We start from the raw sequence: 15888 nt of genomic DNA, 5'->3' as shown, positions 1-15888 counted from the left end.
CCCAAAGCGCCGGCGCTGTCATGTGGACGCGCTGGCTCGGGGCTCCCATCTGGACGTCTTTGCACAACTTCATAAAACAAATACACCCACAGAGCAGCTGGGCTGTGGAATTTCGGGATTCACTGACCCCTTCCTCAGCCTGCCCCCAAATCCACTTCTGGCGGCAGCACATGGTGCGGGTCCTTACGGAGTTTTTCCAGGAGATGCTGATAATGGGTCTCACATCCTGCGCTTCCCTCCCGTGCAGTGGGACTGTACCACCATTAAGATGCCTATCACAGGGCCCCTTTAAACTAGAGAGAGCATGTCAATGCTTGCAGCAAAGAGAGGGTAATTCCTAGCCAACTATTAATTCAGGCCACTTGGCTAGACATGTTTAGCCAGATGCTGCAGGCATCTTAAAGAGCTAATGCAGACCTTCCTTCTCGTGTTAGCTCAGGGATCCTTTTTGGTATAAACTTATTGCTGAGTAGCACCTAGCAGAAATAACTGTACCACAAGCTCCGTGACACCTACCAGTGTCTGCACAATGGCATGATTTGTAGCATTCATGTACGAATTCAAGGGGAAAGCACATTCTCCTTCACAGTAATACGCAGCATAGCCCTCTGGAGCGATGATCCAGTCCTTGATTAATTGAAGACATTAGATTGTGGAGAAAGACAGAAATATTGTGCAGTGAAACACAGAGTAGAATGACACATAAATCTATCAGTTCATATGTCTGCATACAATTACAGGAGCTTGCAAAACAAAAATCTGGCACACTGGCCTCTCTAGCGCTGTCCTACACACCTCTAAAGGAGCTGCTCTTCATCGGGTGGCATCGCCTCCCTGGGGTTGTTCAGGGAAAGGTTGGACACAGTGCTTAGGGACAGGGTTCAGTGGGTGACACTGGTGGTAGGGGGATGGTTGGACCAGATAATCTTGGAGGTCTTTTCCAACCTTAATGATTCTGTGATTCTAAAGTACTCGTACACCCCGACTTTGCCGAAGCACTTCTTAAGCATGCTAAAGGCAATACGCATTTTTTTCCTGCAGGGGAGGGAAATCCACATACTGGCTTGATCTCTAGCAGCCTGCCAAGGGACTTGCAGCCCAGCTGGCACCAGTGACGCAGAGCCCTTACCTGCCACCCCAGGTCCCTGAAGCTGACGTAGAGCTCGTGCTTCTTGCAGGCCTGCCGCTGGTCACTGCTGCTGTTCTCTGCGGGGAGCGGGGCTGTCAGCACGGGCTGCCCCCAGCCCTCAGCAGCACCCAACAGGGAGCAGGCGGCACTGCTCAGCTGTTGTGCTTGCTGCTTTCTTTTAGTCATTTTCAGTTTCTCATGCTTTAGTCATAAAATATAAAGTGCAAAAATCCAAAGACACCCTGGGAACACCCCCTCCCTCCCTGCTTCCTTTGACCTCATGTTGGCAAAACCCAGGTATCTCAGAGGATTGCCTGCTGTATTAAGGAGAACTTGTGCGAGGAGCAATGGGGAACAGCAACCTTTAACTCTTTTCTGCATTCTGAACTGTGCATGACAATTGCACCTTCAGGCCTACAAAGGCAATGTGGTGACACGAAACTAATACTAAACCTCTTTGTGCAGCTGTAACCGGAGTACAGCCGGTGACAGCGCTTTGTGGTGAGGCCAAAGCACGGGTCTGAATTGTGGATCTGAGCACCCACAGCTGTCAGTGTAGTTCTAACGTTGTGTTCATCCTGGCCATATAGCCTGATGTCACACCTTGTGCCTGGGGTCCATCTCCTTCCCTCTCTTGCAAGCTCTTTCCATCCAGCAAAATGCTGGAGGAGCGGAGCTGGAATTTGCCACTGCCCTCAAAGGAGCTCGTCCCATGCTGCGGCTCCTTTTGGGGAGGTCACTGAGGGCCTGCTACTCTGAGGTGTCTCATAATTAAGCCACGTTTCTATTTTAAATGCCTGGAGCTTTTCTTCCATACTAGGACATGCAGCTTCCCCCAGAATGGCTGCAGCTATCCTGAGCAAGGAAAGGGCTTTTCCTCTTCCAGGCAAAACTTCTGGAATTACTAAACTTTTGGGGCTCAATTTAAAATTGCATCCTCTTGAAAATGTACAGCATTTTGATTCAGATCCGCTGAAATACCTTATTGTAATGATCGCTTATTTGTTTTAAAGTAATTATCTTAAATTTCATGATAAGAATTTATATGGGAGATTGTTTAGATGGCTTTTTTTTTTTTTTTTTTAATTGGATTAGGATATCCTTCAGTTGAACGCTGTTTCAAAGACAAAATATTTTTCTAATTTTTTTTGGAATAATCCCTAATATCAAGTAGTTTCAGACCAGCAACAGAAAACAAGTGGTAGACCAAAGAGACAACAAACAGCGTTGAGAATGGGCAAAACTGTTCCCATCTAGTGTCAAGTCCAGCGGAGCGTTATCCCACACCTACAAACACCGACCCAACGAACCTCCCTGTACCTGCGATGTTGGACACCCGGAAAGCTTCCTGGTTCTTTGGTGTTTTGGATCGATTCTGGCTCCTTTGCTTCCCTCCCGTGGAGCGAATGCTGCGGAGATGAACCTCGGTGGCTTTGAAGAAGGCTACTGTGAATGGCTGCTTGTTCTGCGGGCCGTGCCTCCCAATGAGACCTGCCAGTTTGGGGTTGATGCTTTGCCCTTAAAAATAAAACAGAGTTAAGCAGGATTGTGGTAAGTTCCCATTTTCAGCAGGCCCGGTGAATACTCCAAGGAGAAGAGCTGCTGTCTGGTCCATAACGATGATTCCTAGGCACGTCCGTAGCCACCAAGGGCCTGGACTTAATCGGTAAAGCTGCTTCTGACACGAGCAGCTTAGCACAGCTAACTTCATTTTATATCTGCATGTAAAAGTTAAATAAAATGCTCCTACATATAATTATTTTACCCTAAATCCGCTTAGCATTAACTTTTCCTGCATTCTTTAGAGGGGTTTCTTTAAGTTCACCAGCCTATAATTTGAAGTGAGCCTGTAAAAGGAACCATAAAACTGAGCCCATAGGAACACTAAATTCCCACTGGAAGGTTATTAACTTAAAATAAAAATGCCTTATATGAAATGTTGTCAGAGTTCCAGATACACTGCAGCTGAGAGGAGCAAATAGTTCAGATATCAGAAGATGTCACACTTATTGCTGTGTCTCACCACTACTGTACCCCATAACCTCATTTCAAAGCCATTGATGGCCATGTGTGCTTCCTTCATCCCGGACTTCTAAATTAATTTTATTTTTGCTGAAAGTTCATTAGGTGGTTTTGCTGTAGAATGAAATCGTTGTTCACAAAAGACGCGAGGAGCAGGTGGCAGCACAATATTGAACATTTCTCCCTGTTCTCTCCAAGAGTGTCTGGGTGCTGCTGTGAAATGGAAGGGGGATATCCAGATCTCCAGTTCTACTGAGGACTGAAGTTAAGTTACGTCAGTAGTTCTTGTGATCCTTTTTGCTAAGGACAGAGCTGGGCCTTGTCAGTCACGAATCAAATAAGCCAAAGGATGGCCGGCAGTTTCTGAGAGAAGCCCTGAAAGGCACCTGACCATGAAGAGCAGCTGAGGGACTTGAGAGTTCCTAAAAAAATCTCCTTACCTTGCTGGCTTTGGACTACTGTGTAAAAAGAACCTGGTAACCTGAAATATTTAATGTAATAAACAATGTAGGTAATTTTCTACAACTCCTGTTTTTAAAATGAACAAAGTAAATGCCAAGGGAGTGGCCTGTGACAGATTTAAAAAATACTGTATTTAGGGAAATGTTTGCATCTTAGCTCTTGCATATGGCCAAAGGTTGGTAAATGTGACGGGCCCCAGAAAAAGGGGCTGTGGTCAAAGGTCTAGGCCAAGAAGTGGAGCAGCCTCAGCTGCAGTCCATTCCCCAGTTTTCTAAAAGCCCGCAGCCCCATGAGCAAGTGCCAAGCTGCAATATTTGGGATTTGTGGAAAGAACAGGCTCAGGAGAGGGTTTTATGGGACTGCCTGGTGTGACCAGGTCCCACAGCGTGCCATGGGCAGGGGAGCGGGGCCAGGCCGTGCAAAACAGATAAAGCAAAACAAATATTGGGAAGGGGCACCAGGAAAGCTCAAGCTAAATGAGCAAGTGCAGAAATTTGTGTATGTAGGTTTCTATGTGGACATACAGCAACTTCTTCAGCTGAAGCTCCTTGCTGGAAACTTGTCCAAACAGTTTTCATTTGAAACATTTGAGGCTGAGCCCACAAAGTGCTTAAGCAAGTAGCTAATGCTGAATATGTAAGTAGTTCCACTTGTGCTCGGGCTTTGCCAGATCGAAGCCTTATTTCCTGAAAACAAGCTCAGCTGAAGGAGCTCACTGAGTACGGTTCCTATGGCTTTTCTTGCCCCCTCAAAGAAGCCTTTTGCTTCTCTGAGTTGTTTACCCTTCCAAGTACATCTCTGGCTGTGGTTTTTCCAGACAAAGTTATTTCACCTTTGCTGTGTCTCTGGAGATTTGGTCAGCGGTATGCAGCAAGGGGACCCAACTTCACACGGGTTTGTTTAGTGGATTTTCATTAGCATGGCAGTAAGTTCATCTGACCGATGAATTCCTCATTTAACACCACTGTGTTCAGGATCAGTATGATGCTTCCTTAGGGGAAAATAGGCATGCAGTACTCTGTATAAAGGTGGGAAAAATGCACTCCTTGGTTCTAACCTTCCTACACATCCAGAAAGTGAGGCTTAACACAAGGACATGTATATAGTCCCCATTAGACAATAATAAGCTTGTCCCAAAAGAACTACAGCTGTGCTCTTGAACCAGAGGGCACAGCCTTATCTGCTTTTATGAAGCTGCTTTTTTGAAACTGTCATATATGGGATCTCAGGCAATAAACTAAGTAAACCCAAGAGGGTGCTTGCTGTTCCCATGTGCGGCTGCTGAGCAAGGCGTACTGGGTTGAGAGCTCGCTGCAGGCTACTGACTCACCCAGATGTTTTTTTGCTTGCAGCTTGAGCTGATCCCCATTTTCTATGAGCAAAAACCTCCCCTGTGATTCCACCCTAGTTATACATGTTGATAGACTTATTTGGCAAGACTGTAAAGGAAGACCAGTTAATTTCTTTTGTATAATTTCATCTGGACAGTACCCGTGATGGCTTTTTTTTTTTTTTTTTTTTTTTTTTTTTTAAGACTGTACTGGCTTCATGGTTGGAGATCTTTGTATGTAGGACAGCTACAAAGGAAAGATCTTTTTTACAATTCACTTAAAGCACTGGGGGTTGTCCAAGCATATAGTGTTGCATCAAAGTCCTGCTGTGTTTGCAGCATATGATTTTCATATGAAGTCCAGGTGTAAAAGCAGTTTTCTCGTTAGCATGCAGTTGGTCTAAATCCAAAAAGAAACTTGGGGAGCAAGGAAGGACATGTCCTTGCCATTCAAAATAGAAAGAAATATTCACGTGTATGGTAGAGAAATGCGAGAGCAAAGGTGTGCTGCCAGGGGACTCAGTCACAGAAGCCAGGCAGACAATCAGGCCCTGTATGTCTGTATTTACTTTTTAAATGCTGGAGTTGGCTTTCCTAACTTCAGCGACAGGCTGATTTAAGCATTTTGTTAATCTCTTTTGAGAAAGCAGCAAGTTACTTTTTACGTTGTTTTGAACGTGTTTACAAATACAGCTGGATTTTTCAGGAACATAAACTACAGTCCCAATTTTCACCGAGTCCTATACAAATGAGAATGCCATTATTACTGAAACCGAGAATTTCCAGCTTTGAAGGCTCTCCCCATGATAGATCGGGCTGTATGCTTTTAAAAGAGCCCACTTGTGGTTGCTCCGGCAGAGCAGCTCCTGGGGCTGTGTGGTTGCAGCATTTCCCCGTGTGCAGGACCCTGACAAGCCTTGGCTGAAATCCGTAGCATATAAATGAATAGCTGGCTTCCTCAATGCTGAAAAAAGGGATTGACCTTTGCTGTAAAATCACTAGCTGAGGACTGGGGAGGAGGGAGTGATAAGGTTTTATGAGTAGAAGAGTGTGAGAGTGATGCTGTATTATCTGTAGTGTTTAAGAGATATTAAGCCTACTTCCAGCTAGTGCTTTCCTGTGGACTCCAGCCTGGGTCTTGGTTTTCCTCTGTGTGAACCAGAATTGGATGTGCCATGACTATGGACACAGTGTCTGTAATCCCAACTATTTCCTTTAGGAGGCAAAGTGAAAGCTAAAAGCAAGGACAAGTGTTTGAAAACAGGTTAAGCTTGTCCTGGCTGTTCGTTTTCCTTACTACTTTAGCTTGAAGAGTTAAGATTATCTCGTAAACCAGCCTGAATCTGAATCTTTGTGCAAAGATGGCAAAAGGCATCTGTCATTAGGGTGGGGACTGGTAACTTCCATGAAGAAGCTCCTGCTTTGTGTCTCTGAATGATCTGTGAATGCAGCAGCCCTGAGAGGGCAGGTTAAAACAAACCCTGGGCACCTTGCAGTGCACAGGTCTCACAAGAGTAAAATCGCCCTTCGGTGTGATGGCTGTTAGTTTGCCTGTTTCAAAATTGCTTCACAAAGTACTACCCACTGGAAATGTTCATAAAAAGCAATAGTAAACGTTATCATAGATGTGTATCTGGAGAATGAATTTCTACTGCTAGGGAGGAAACGAAAATGGTTCCTAAATATTTTCTGAATCTGAAAGTACTTCTGTGCCAGTTGATGCCAGCCTTTTACATCACTCAGCTTTGTCTTTCTACACATATCAAAGTTTCCTCCTCTCTCCTAAACTGGAATTGTCTCACTCAGAAAAATCCGAAGTGGTAGGCACAGGGAGCATGGCTGGAGAAACACAGGAGTGGTCCTGTTGTGCTCTGCCGCCAGCAGCCTATACACCCTGTGATGGGGATGTGTACGCAGCTAATGCTGACATGACTGCATAACAGATCCCCAAATAAAGCATTTGAGTACATCCTTAACCTGAAATATGTCTACAGACTTTATTTTCTAATCGTTATTTGTGCCTTAAGCAAATTCAGGAAAAACATACTCACGAAATCCTATTCAAAGAAAAGAAAACTGAATGCTTAAGGCTTCCCCTGGTTGAGATCATCTACCCGAAACGGAGACTCCTTGACGTTGCTGTCTGAAACTCACCGTCTATGCTTTCCACGGATAGCTGCAGGCCAAGATTGTGCTGTGGATTCACCACCCAGTGATTACTGGTTGCAGTAATGTCAAATACCAGCCACCCTTCTTCTGCTGCCCAGATTGTTCGAGAGTCGAGCAGGAACAAATCTGAGTCCCTGAAAAAAAAAAAAAAAAAGTGCAATTTCTTGTTACCTGGGCTTTCCACTGGGGTCTCTCCAACGTTGACATGCCCGCATTAAGCAACGCGCTCGGTCGGCCGTTCAGGAACAGGCACGATGCTGAAGCTGGGCTGGCGTGCTTTCCTACCTAATCACCTTCATATGAAGTGCTTTTCTTCTCTCTTTAAAAAAGGGAGGATGGGTTGAAGCAGAGTTGAGGTGGTTTTGGATTACTTTGCTGCTGCAGTTAACCTTAGAGCTGCTGATGCAACTTCAGAAGAAATGCTTGCCAGGCACAGATTTGCAAAATTATTGTTTGCATATGCAAACTTAGTAATTGGGCAGACAATGCTGCTCATTATCCTTTCCACACATAATTTCCTGACTTTTACGCATAATTGTAGCACTGGTGCAAGCCAGCTGGAACACTGTTGTGCATATATTAACATATGTAATGGTTTTTTAAATTCGTTCGTCTGAGGTTACAGATAATTGATTGAGGCAATAACCCTCTGCACAGTCACAGGTCTGCATAATGTTGGGTGGCAATTTCCTTTCAATTTGTTGCTTACATCTTTAAAAGGCCACTGCTGGATTATTCTGGTTGGAGAAATGAAAACAGAAGCTGAGAAAGATCGGGAATAGAGAGGATTTCTTGCATTTAAAAAGGGTGAAATCATTCTGGATTTACAAAATATTTCCTGGCAAATTTCTGTAAAATGAAAATTTGAGAAAACATGGGTTCTGTAAGGGAAGGAGCCTTCTCTTATCAGAAGTTAAGAAAGAGGTAAAACTTGATGGAAATAGTAACAGAATTGGATGGTGGCGCACTTCTTTTATTAAAAAAAAAAAAAAAAAAAGGCAACAACTTCAGAAGAACAAAGAAACCCGGTGGAAGTGTCCAGACAAGCCCTGTAAGAGCTGCTTCTGTACTTGTAGTGCACAAACACGATAACTTGTTTAAGTGTAATTATATCATTTTGAGTGAAGAAATATCCTTGGAATAACCCTTTCCAAATATCCTTGGAAAACCCTTTAATCGTGTCCTCAAAGCTTCAAGAAGGCCTTGCTAATTTTGTCACTATTGATTTGTCAGTGCAAATAACTATATATAACTAATATAACTATATATAACTAATTATAACTATAAAAGTAACATTTTTAACTTTGTTTATGCAGTGCCTCTTCTTTGCACAGAATATCAAGCAATCCGAATTGAATCCCAGAAGAGCTGTCAGCATAGGGCTTTTGTCTCTCAGATTTTAGTGATCATTTTCCCTGTGAGATACCAAGAAATTAGAGGCTTTTGTCCCACAGAGCTGACTCAAAACAGAAGCAGAGTTTTATTGCGATGTTTTTTGCTATCTATACTTTCAACCTTTGTGGGCCAGGGCATGTAAGAAATGATGGCTTTCCTCTCTGAGCTAGTAAGTGTCACTGCCTCTAGCTCTGTGTGGGCTTACAAGAAATTAAACTTCTGAAATTAGTTCCTTCAGAGCACGTGAGCACATCATCGAGCATGTGTAAAAGGAGGATCTGTCGTTTCCCCAGCAATTCATTTTTAAATGAAAGCATTTTGCTTTCCTCTAAATAAAGTTTTGGTCTGTGGAAGAAGCCCTACACCAGAACTGACCTTGCTGTAACACCTCCTTGCCAGCTTGAGGGGTTCTATGAGGAGTATTTTGGTGGATGTTTGGGCAGCCATGGCTCAGGAAGGGGCCGTGGTGCAGGCGATGGAGAGGCTCAGCCCAGGTGCTGGGATTTACTCAGCTCCACTGGGTGCCCCCAGGACAGCTGAAGACAAACGGTGCAGATCACCCCTCCCTCCATGTGTGCGGTCCTTACAGGAAGGTATGATGCTTGAGCACAAGCCGGGGGGGCAGATTTCCTGGGGTTTCATCCCCACCCAGGAGCGATGGCCGTGTGCCCGCAGCACATGACGCAGCCGCACAGACACCTCCCGCCCTTCCCTGTTTACAGCACGCGGAACAAAACACGTCCCAGGGGAGCTGGGGACGAGGGAGTAGTACGGATTGGCCCGTTCCAATGGCTGAGTCCAAGTTTCCAGAAGTAAAGGGCTTTTATATTCACATACTGCATCATTTAAGCATGGCCCCTGACTGGAACTCATGATTCACACAACGTTTGGTTAACAGGGACTTGGCTTGCTTGGTTTTTCTCCCTTGTAGTTTGCAGGTTGAAGATAATAGCAATAATGATAACTTATTTTTTTTTTTTAGCTACTGCTCAACTGCAGCGTTATTACTCAGAAAAACCAGCCTTTAAGCTTCCCATGCTGACATGATGCAATCGGGGTAACCAGACAACATGAGGCATCAAGTACCAGGGTGAGTCAGGCTGGGAAATTGTATAATGCGTTTGTTTTCCTGTAGTTACAGCAATGTGCAAACAATAGGCCTGGAGGGGAAGCCCGAAGTGAGAGAGATCAAAAGGACCCACTAAAGGGAAATGTCCTTCCCACACACACTCGGAACATTTGGACCCAAAAAGGCCTCGTGTCAGATGCTCCCTGGAGAGGTTCAAGCACTCCTGGATGTGCAGTTTCCACTCCGGCCCACCAGCAGCGGCCAGGGTTGGGATGCAAAACCTGACTGGTGTTGCAGGCAGAGCATCTGAGGCTCCTGAGGTTGCGGTGCCTGTTCCAATGAAAAGAAACCTCCCGCTCTCTCAAAAAGAGCAACCTCCCATGAAGCGAAATGCCCTGCTCCCCAAAGACTTACGGCAAAACAACATTGAATCACTAGCTAACAGACAGCAAGCCCTACAGCCATCATTGCTGGATAAGTCATAATGAGCAGAGCTAAGAGATGTTATTCTGCTTAGCCTTACACAAAATTTGTTCTGAGGGCTCCTGTCTAATGAGTTGTTACGAGAGTTAGTGCTAGTCTAGCTGATATGGCTGGTTTGGGATTTAGATTTGAGACAGATATCTAAGCACAAAGGGAAGAGGTTCCCAGCGCACATCTCAACCACGAGTACCTTACCTAGTGACTGTGTGCATATTGAGAGTGTTCTTGGAGCAATGTCAGCGGTGGTTTTACAATCAGGAGGCAGGGAACCACTTTGGTTCCTTGTTCTTTCAGTCCCTTCATTTAAGAACTTCAGAGCATGTGACAAACTGTACTGAGCCTTCTACCAAACCAAGGATACAGAAAGGAACACGATCCTCATTTTACAGAAAATTAAGCTGGGACATGGAAACGTTAATGTCTAGATTAGAGTTACATAAATGATGAAGTCTGGATCCAGACCACAAGTATGTTTTGTTGAGACCACATCAAAATGGCTCAGCATTCAAAGTACTTAGATCAGTGGGAGTGTCAGAGCTTTTAGTGATGATAAAACTCAGGGCTTTCAGATCAGTTTTCTCAAGCAACAGGCTGTTGCTGCAGCAGCCTGAGCTGAGGAGGGGAGGTTGGCACTTGTCTGCTGATGGCTTCAGTGGTGTCTGGTGCCGGACACCAGAAAGGAGATGCACCTCCTGGTAGAAAGCACTGCTGGAAGTTTGCTACAGGTCATATAGTTGCTGTGTGGTCTATAAAATTTCCTTTAATAACTCAGTATTTTCTGGACTGAAGGTTGTATAACAAGGATTGCAGCGTGAGGTTGGCCGGGGACAATGCACGTGAGATCGTGTCTGGAAAGCAGCTGGAGCTGTGGATGTGGAAGGGCTGAAGCTGCTAAAGGGCTCGGTGTGAGCAGGGACAGGGAGAGCTGGTGGCATGAGGGGGCTAAGGAAGGGTGATCAGTGGAAGAGAAAAGGACTGGAAAAAGTGAGCTTTGTGGCAATGAGCGGAGAAATAAGAGGAGGCAAAATAAAGAAAAGGCAAGTGAAAGCATTCTGAAAGGGAAGAGTGAGGAAGAGAGTTGCTGTGTCGTAACCCCCGAAGTTCTAAGAGAAATGATTAACAACCAGGCAGTTTCATGAAAATAGCAAGTATGGGCTCTTTGCTTTTTGCTGGGGTATTTTTTAGCCTCTTAGATATGCTCTGGTTTGTAGCCATAAATGCTAAATAAAAAGTGCAGCATCTCTGCTAGCCACCTGACCTGGTGGGAACCTTGAGAGAGAGAGACTGAAATTGAGAGTCATCAGTTCTGCGATAGCAAGGGAGAACAGTAGATGAAACTCCGAAATTAAAACCTATAATGCTCTAAGGTCTGTAGTTCTGCAGCGTAGCCCTCTTAGCAAGCAGCACCTGCTTTTGTGTTTGTTTTCTTCCCTCGCTTTCCCCAGCCCCCTTGTCAGCTCTGTTATTTCAAGCTGCTGGTTGACAAGTGGTAGTAAACACTAGCGAGCACTTCCAAATGGGATAAAAATAAATGGGAAGAAGCACAGGCAGCAGAAGACAAGGTGACTCTTGGCAGCTCTCCTTACATTGCAAAACGAGCTGATGGCTGCGATGTGCTGGCACTCGGGGCTGTGAGCACCTCAGAGCCTTGGTGGCTCTCCTGGCCGTGTCCTGGCAGCAGCCAGCCTAGGGCACTGCCAGCAGGTCCTGCCGTCCCCTGTCTGCCTTTCAGGCATCTGCTGGCCCAAAGAGCACACTGAAGCTGTCTGGCCGCTGCGCAGCTCTAATCCCTACCTGCTAGTTTGAGGAATTACAGATCTAGCAGTGTTTTAAACAATAACCATATTGTGACACCTTGCAGCAGTAGACTTGAATTGCTTTACAAATATGGGTCAATCCTCCCACGTCCGTTTTAAAGTGGGAAATACTGGAGGCACAGATATGTTAAATGTCTTACTGACTCAGCTTGTAAACCACAGGAGCATAATCCTATCCTCTTGACTGGTATTATAACCTTAGAGGAGCTGTTTGGGCCACAGGCACGATGCAAGCTGGCAAATTAACTGCAAGGTTGCCCAAAGATAGAGGTGGCAGGGGGGCTGTGGGCAATTCACGTCCAGGTTTGAGCAGGTGGAGGGAGGAGAAGGCAAAAAGAGCATCCTGGGAAGGGGAGAGGAGGTCTCGGGTTGGAAGACATCTGTTTGGATTAAAAAACTGCAGCATCCAGATTCCACTTTGCTTGGTGTCATTACTTAAAGTTGGCTGCAGCTGTCCAAAGACAAGCTTAGGAAAATATTTTTCAGACTTTCCTACTCCGAGAGGGCCCCAGGATCTCCCTGGGCCTCTCCCTGGCACGTTTGCAACACCCTGTGTACGCGGCCCCAATGCAGCCCTCCTCCCACACCTCCCCTTCCCTGTGCCTCGGACCCCTCTCTCCCCCCCGAGCTGCCAGCGAGCCCAGCCCGGGGGTCCTCCAGGTGAAGGCACAGACTGCTGGAGGTGGCCTGAAAACTGTGATGATGGTGTAAATTACACAGATGATGATCTGTGTAAATTCGGTTGAAGCTTGGGAGAAATTAAATTCACTTTAAAATTTCCTCTTATTCTTATTTCTGTCTCATCTGTCCCCAGTAGCTGTGCTCCCCTTGCTGTGTAGTGTTTGAGGTCATCACCTAGGATTCAAAGACTGATTAAAAGTGGCAATGGGAGAGCTTGTTGCAGAGAGATGCAGCGTGTTTCCTAAGTAGGAAGCCTTTTGTAAAAGCTGTGCTGAGAGAAATGAGGCTATGTACGTATCCCTGCCACTCTGTGCAGATGTTTCTGTATTGAGTTGCTGGTCGTTAGAGCATCCCTTAGCTGAGGAGGAGCCCGCTGGGGTATGTAAAATGCTTCCTTGCAGCTACCTGAGTGCCTGTGAAGAGTCATGCCAAGCTGAGTGACTTCAAGACTTGTCAGAGGTTTTTGCAGTGGCTTTGAGGAATGGTCTGAAAGAGGTAACTGAATGCAGCGCTGCTCCTGGGGGGCTGCAGGGCTTCCATGCTCTAGTTCCCTGCTGCTGTGCCCGAGAGCATATCAGGATGAGAACAGTTACCAACCTACGTGCAGACAAGTAATAAAAATTAATAAAAACTATTGTCAGTACGTTTCTAGATGCTGTTAGAGTGCTTGTGGATATGGTTATGGTGCTGGGGCACAACATTAAAACAAACTGTATCTTTCTGCACTGTACCACCCTGGGAACAATCACACGGGTTACTTTACAAAGCTCCAAAAAGAGGACACATCTGCTTTGCCTGTTGGGTGGGCCTAAGCCTTTCTTAGTTACTAGAATTACATGTTTCAATCCGCAACATGGAAACAGACCCCAATGAACAAGGGAAGAGGGTCTGGAGAGGGGCTCAGGTTTGGTCTGGGTGCAGAAGTGGCGTAGTTTGAAACACAAACTAAAGCATTCCAGCTGCAAGTCAAACCCAGGAATGCATGGTGCAAGATCTTATTTTTCTGTAGGGCTGGTAACATGAGCATCCACATCAGTCACTGCCTTTGAAGCCTGTGAAATCCATAATGGGCACAAAGTGAACATGTAGCAACTCCATTACAATTACCAAAGGCTGGTCAAGTACCTGGCTTTATTCTGACCAGTAACAAAACTCCCATGGACTTCAAAGGGGTTGGGATTTACTCCACAGTGAGAGTGCTGGGTCCACTGAAACTGGAGCTGAAATTCTGGGATGAGGTATTTCAGCTGCAGAAGGTGCAGACATATGGGCGGGTCCAAGCTCTGGTGTTGAGGAGAACGACACAGTCTGCATTTTTTCTCTAGCTTTGTGTTAATAAATTGAGGATGATGCCCCAGCTGACAGCCTGCCCAGAACTGCATGGGTACTTTGTGAAAATACACAGGTTCATATCAACTGCAATGAGTTAGGTATCCAACCTGCTGCTAGAAACCCCATTAAGCACCCATGTGTCTGTTAGGGCACCGAGGTCCCTTTGGCCATCGCTTGGAACACTGGTAGAAAAAGGTAACGGATATTTCCTTTCCAAAGTGCCTCACAAACTATTTTAATGACTTCTCTGAGGTCATGAAAATAAAAAATGACAAAGGTCATTTTTCTTAGACTCCTCTCCACAAGCCTTTTTTAAACATGTTTCCCACTTCGGTGCCTGAGACAAATGACCTTCACACCTTGCAGCAAGCCCCATGCCCCGTGGTGTGCGCTCCCTCGCTCTGGAGAGGAAGGGTGCAGCCTGGAGCAGCTTTGTGCTCCAGCAGCACCCAGGCAGGAGGAGATGGGGGCTTGGCCAGCACACAGCTCCGTGGTGGCAACCTGTACTCCCCACTGCAGGGCTCCTTACTGCAAGCAGGGACTCAATGTCCCACTGCTCAGCTCCCTTCTCAACCCAGCTGGTGGCCTTACAAAGCTTTTTCCCAAGCTTTTGGGTGAGGGAACCACAGTGACCAAAGAGAAGGTGGACATGAGTCACTGGACCTTAGGTTGTGTGTGTGAAGGCTTCGAGACGTGTTATTTTAGTCAAAACTTCAGCTGTTTTCACAGTGTTTATGATATTAGGAACATTTTTGTTCATGAATGTACTTGTTTGCTTAAAGTGAATAACTGGTGCTTTGTGCCTAAAGAATGCTGTGCATGCTTTTTTGTAACCGAGAAGTTGTCAGTTTGAAAAGCTTGCCTTGCAATGCGTTCGGAGATTTGGAAAGTGCAGAAAGAGTATTTGATTGTTTAGTCTGCTTTCTTAAAAACACCTGTATTTACATCTTCAGATAATTTCTTAGTCAAAGTCCAGAGGGGTGTCCAGTGTGCTACAGAGGACGGAGCTGTGCTCTTGTTCTTGCTGCCACGGTGGTTAGACACGTGTCTGCCCACGGCTGTGCAGGCAGATGGGTGGCAGCGCCCATCCTGTGATCCAACAGCCCTGTTATTGAGGGGCACAGCTTCAGCAGTGTCTGTCTGGAAAGACTTATGCCTGTGTTTTTCACCCACGGTAAGCAGCAAGCAGAGATGTTGCTGGTTAGCTACCTGCCAGCCTGCCTGAACTCGTACCACAAGTACTGAATTGCTGAGCTGCTGCTGCTCCTGGCTTATCTGAATCGAGGGCACACCAGCACACCCTCAGAACTGGAGGGTTATCTGAGGCTTAGCTGGAAATGAAGCCTCCAGCACAGCCAGTGCTCCCTTCATCCTCAAGGAAAAGGTCTCCAGTCAGCCACAGCTTTCTTTTCAGGTGGATGCTGTGCTGTTTGGGGGCCCCAGGAGCTATCCTGGCCCCTGCTGTGTGTCGCCGTGTGGTGCAGGAGGTGACCTGATCCCACTGTTGCTGTGGGGAGGCTGGCGGTGCACTTGTAGACATTGGTGTGCTCAAGCACAAGGTGTGCTTTGTGGGCGACCACAGGGTTGGGGAATATCTGGTGTCTCAGGCCCTGGAAGGCAGTTCCAGTAACCTGCTGGGAGATGCCACTGCTGTTTTATCATCAGAGAGCAGGGGGAGAAGGAAACCCATCCGTTATTTCGTTGGCCATCGTACCTGCCGTGCTCTAGGGAAAGGCACCGACAAAGCAAAATGTGAGCAAAGGTTTCTCGCGGTGCAGGGGGAGGGCTTGGCTTTGTTTTGCTCTTGTTGCTAGCAACGTCGGATGGGTCTGACTTTCCAGCCTGCTCGGGACGAGACAAACAGCCAAGGAAGCATCAAAGTGAATGGGTGGTTTTTGATCAACACTGGAGAGAGTTTGTTTTCTTTCTCCACTTGCCCAATGACACACTAACTTGGATGACTGGTCTGTGACAGAGCTGGTTGGAAAATGTCAGTGGA

General features: G+C 46.2%; 2 protein-coding genes across 2 annotated transcripts in view; one reads left to right on the top strand and one right to left on the bottom strand.

Annotated features, from left to right (window-relative positions):
* The window catches only part of BMP7 (bone morphogenetic protein 7), a 50355-nt gene that overhangs the window by 7537 nt on the left and 26930 nt on the right, over positions 1 to 15888 (bottom strand). The window contains exons 3-6 of the mRNA XM_084537755.1: positions 7098 to 7246; positions 2450 to 2647; positions 1130 to 1206; positions 517 to 627 (exon numbers count right to left, since the gene is read on the bottom strand). Coding sequence (XP_084393881.1) covers positions 517 to 627; positions 1130 to 1206; positions 2450 to 2647; positions 7098 to 7246 — 535 coding nt within the window. The remainder of the gene's footprint in view (positions 1 to 516; positions 628 to 1129; positions 1207 to 2449; positions 2648 to 7097; positions 7247 to 15888) is intronic.
* Positions 1 to 15888, top strand: part of LOC311445534 (uncharacterized protein) — a 265193-nt gene that overhangs the window by 242086 nt on the left and 7219 nt on the right. The window lies entirely within an intron of this gene.

This window comes from Aythya ferina (assembly GCF_964211825.1).
Source record: "Aythya ferina genome assembly, chromosome: 16".
NCBI classification, from domain to species: Eukaryota; Metazoa; Chordata; class Aves; order Anseriformes; family Anatidae; genus Aythya; species Aythya ferina.
Note: the sequence above shows the minus strand (reverse complement) of the source record. Positions and strands in the feature narration are given on the sequence as shown.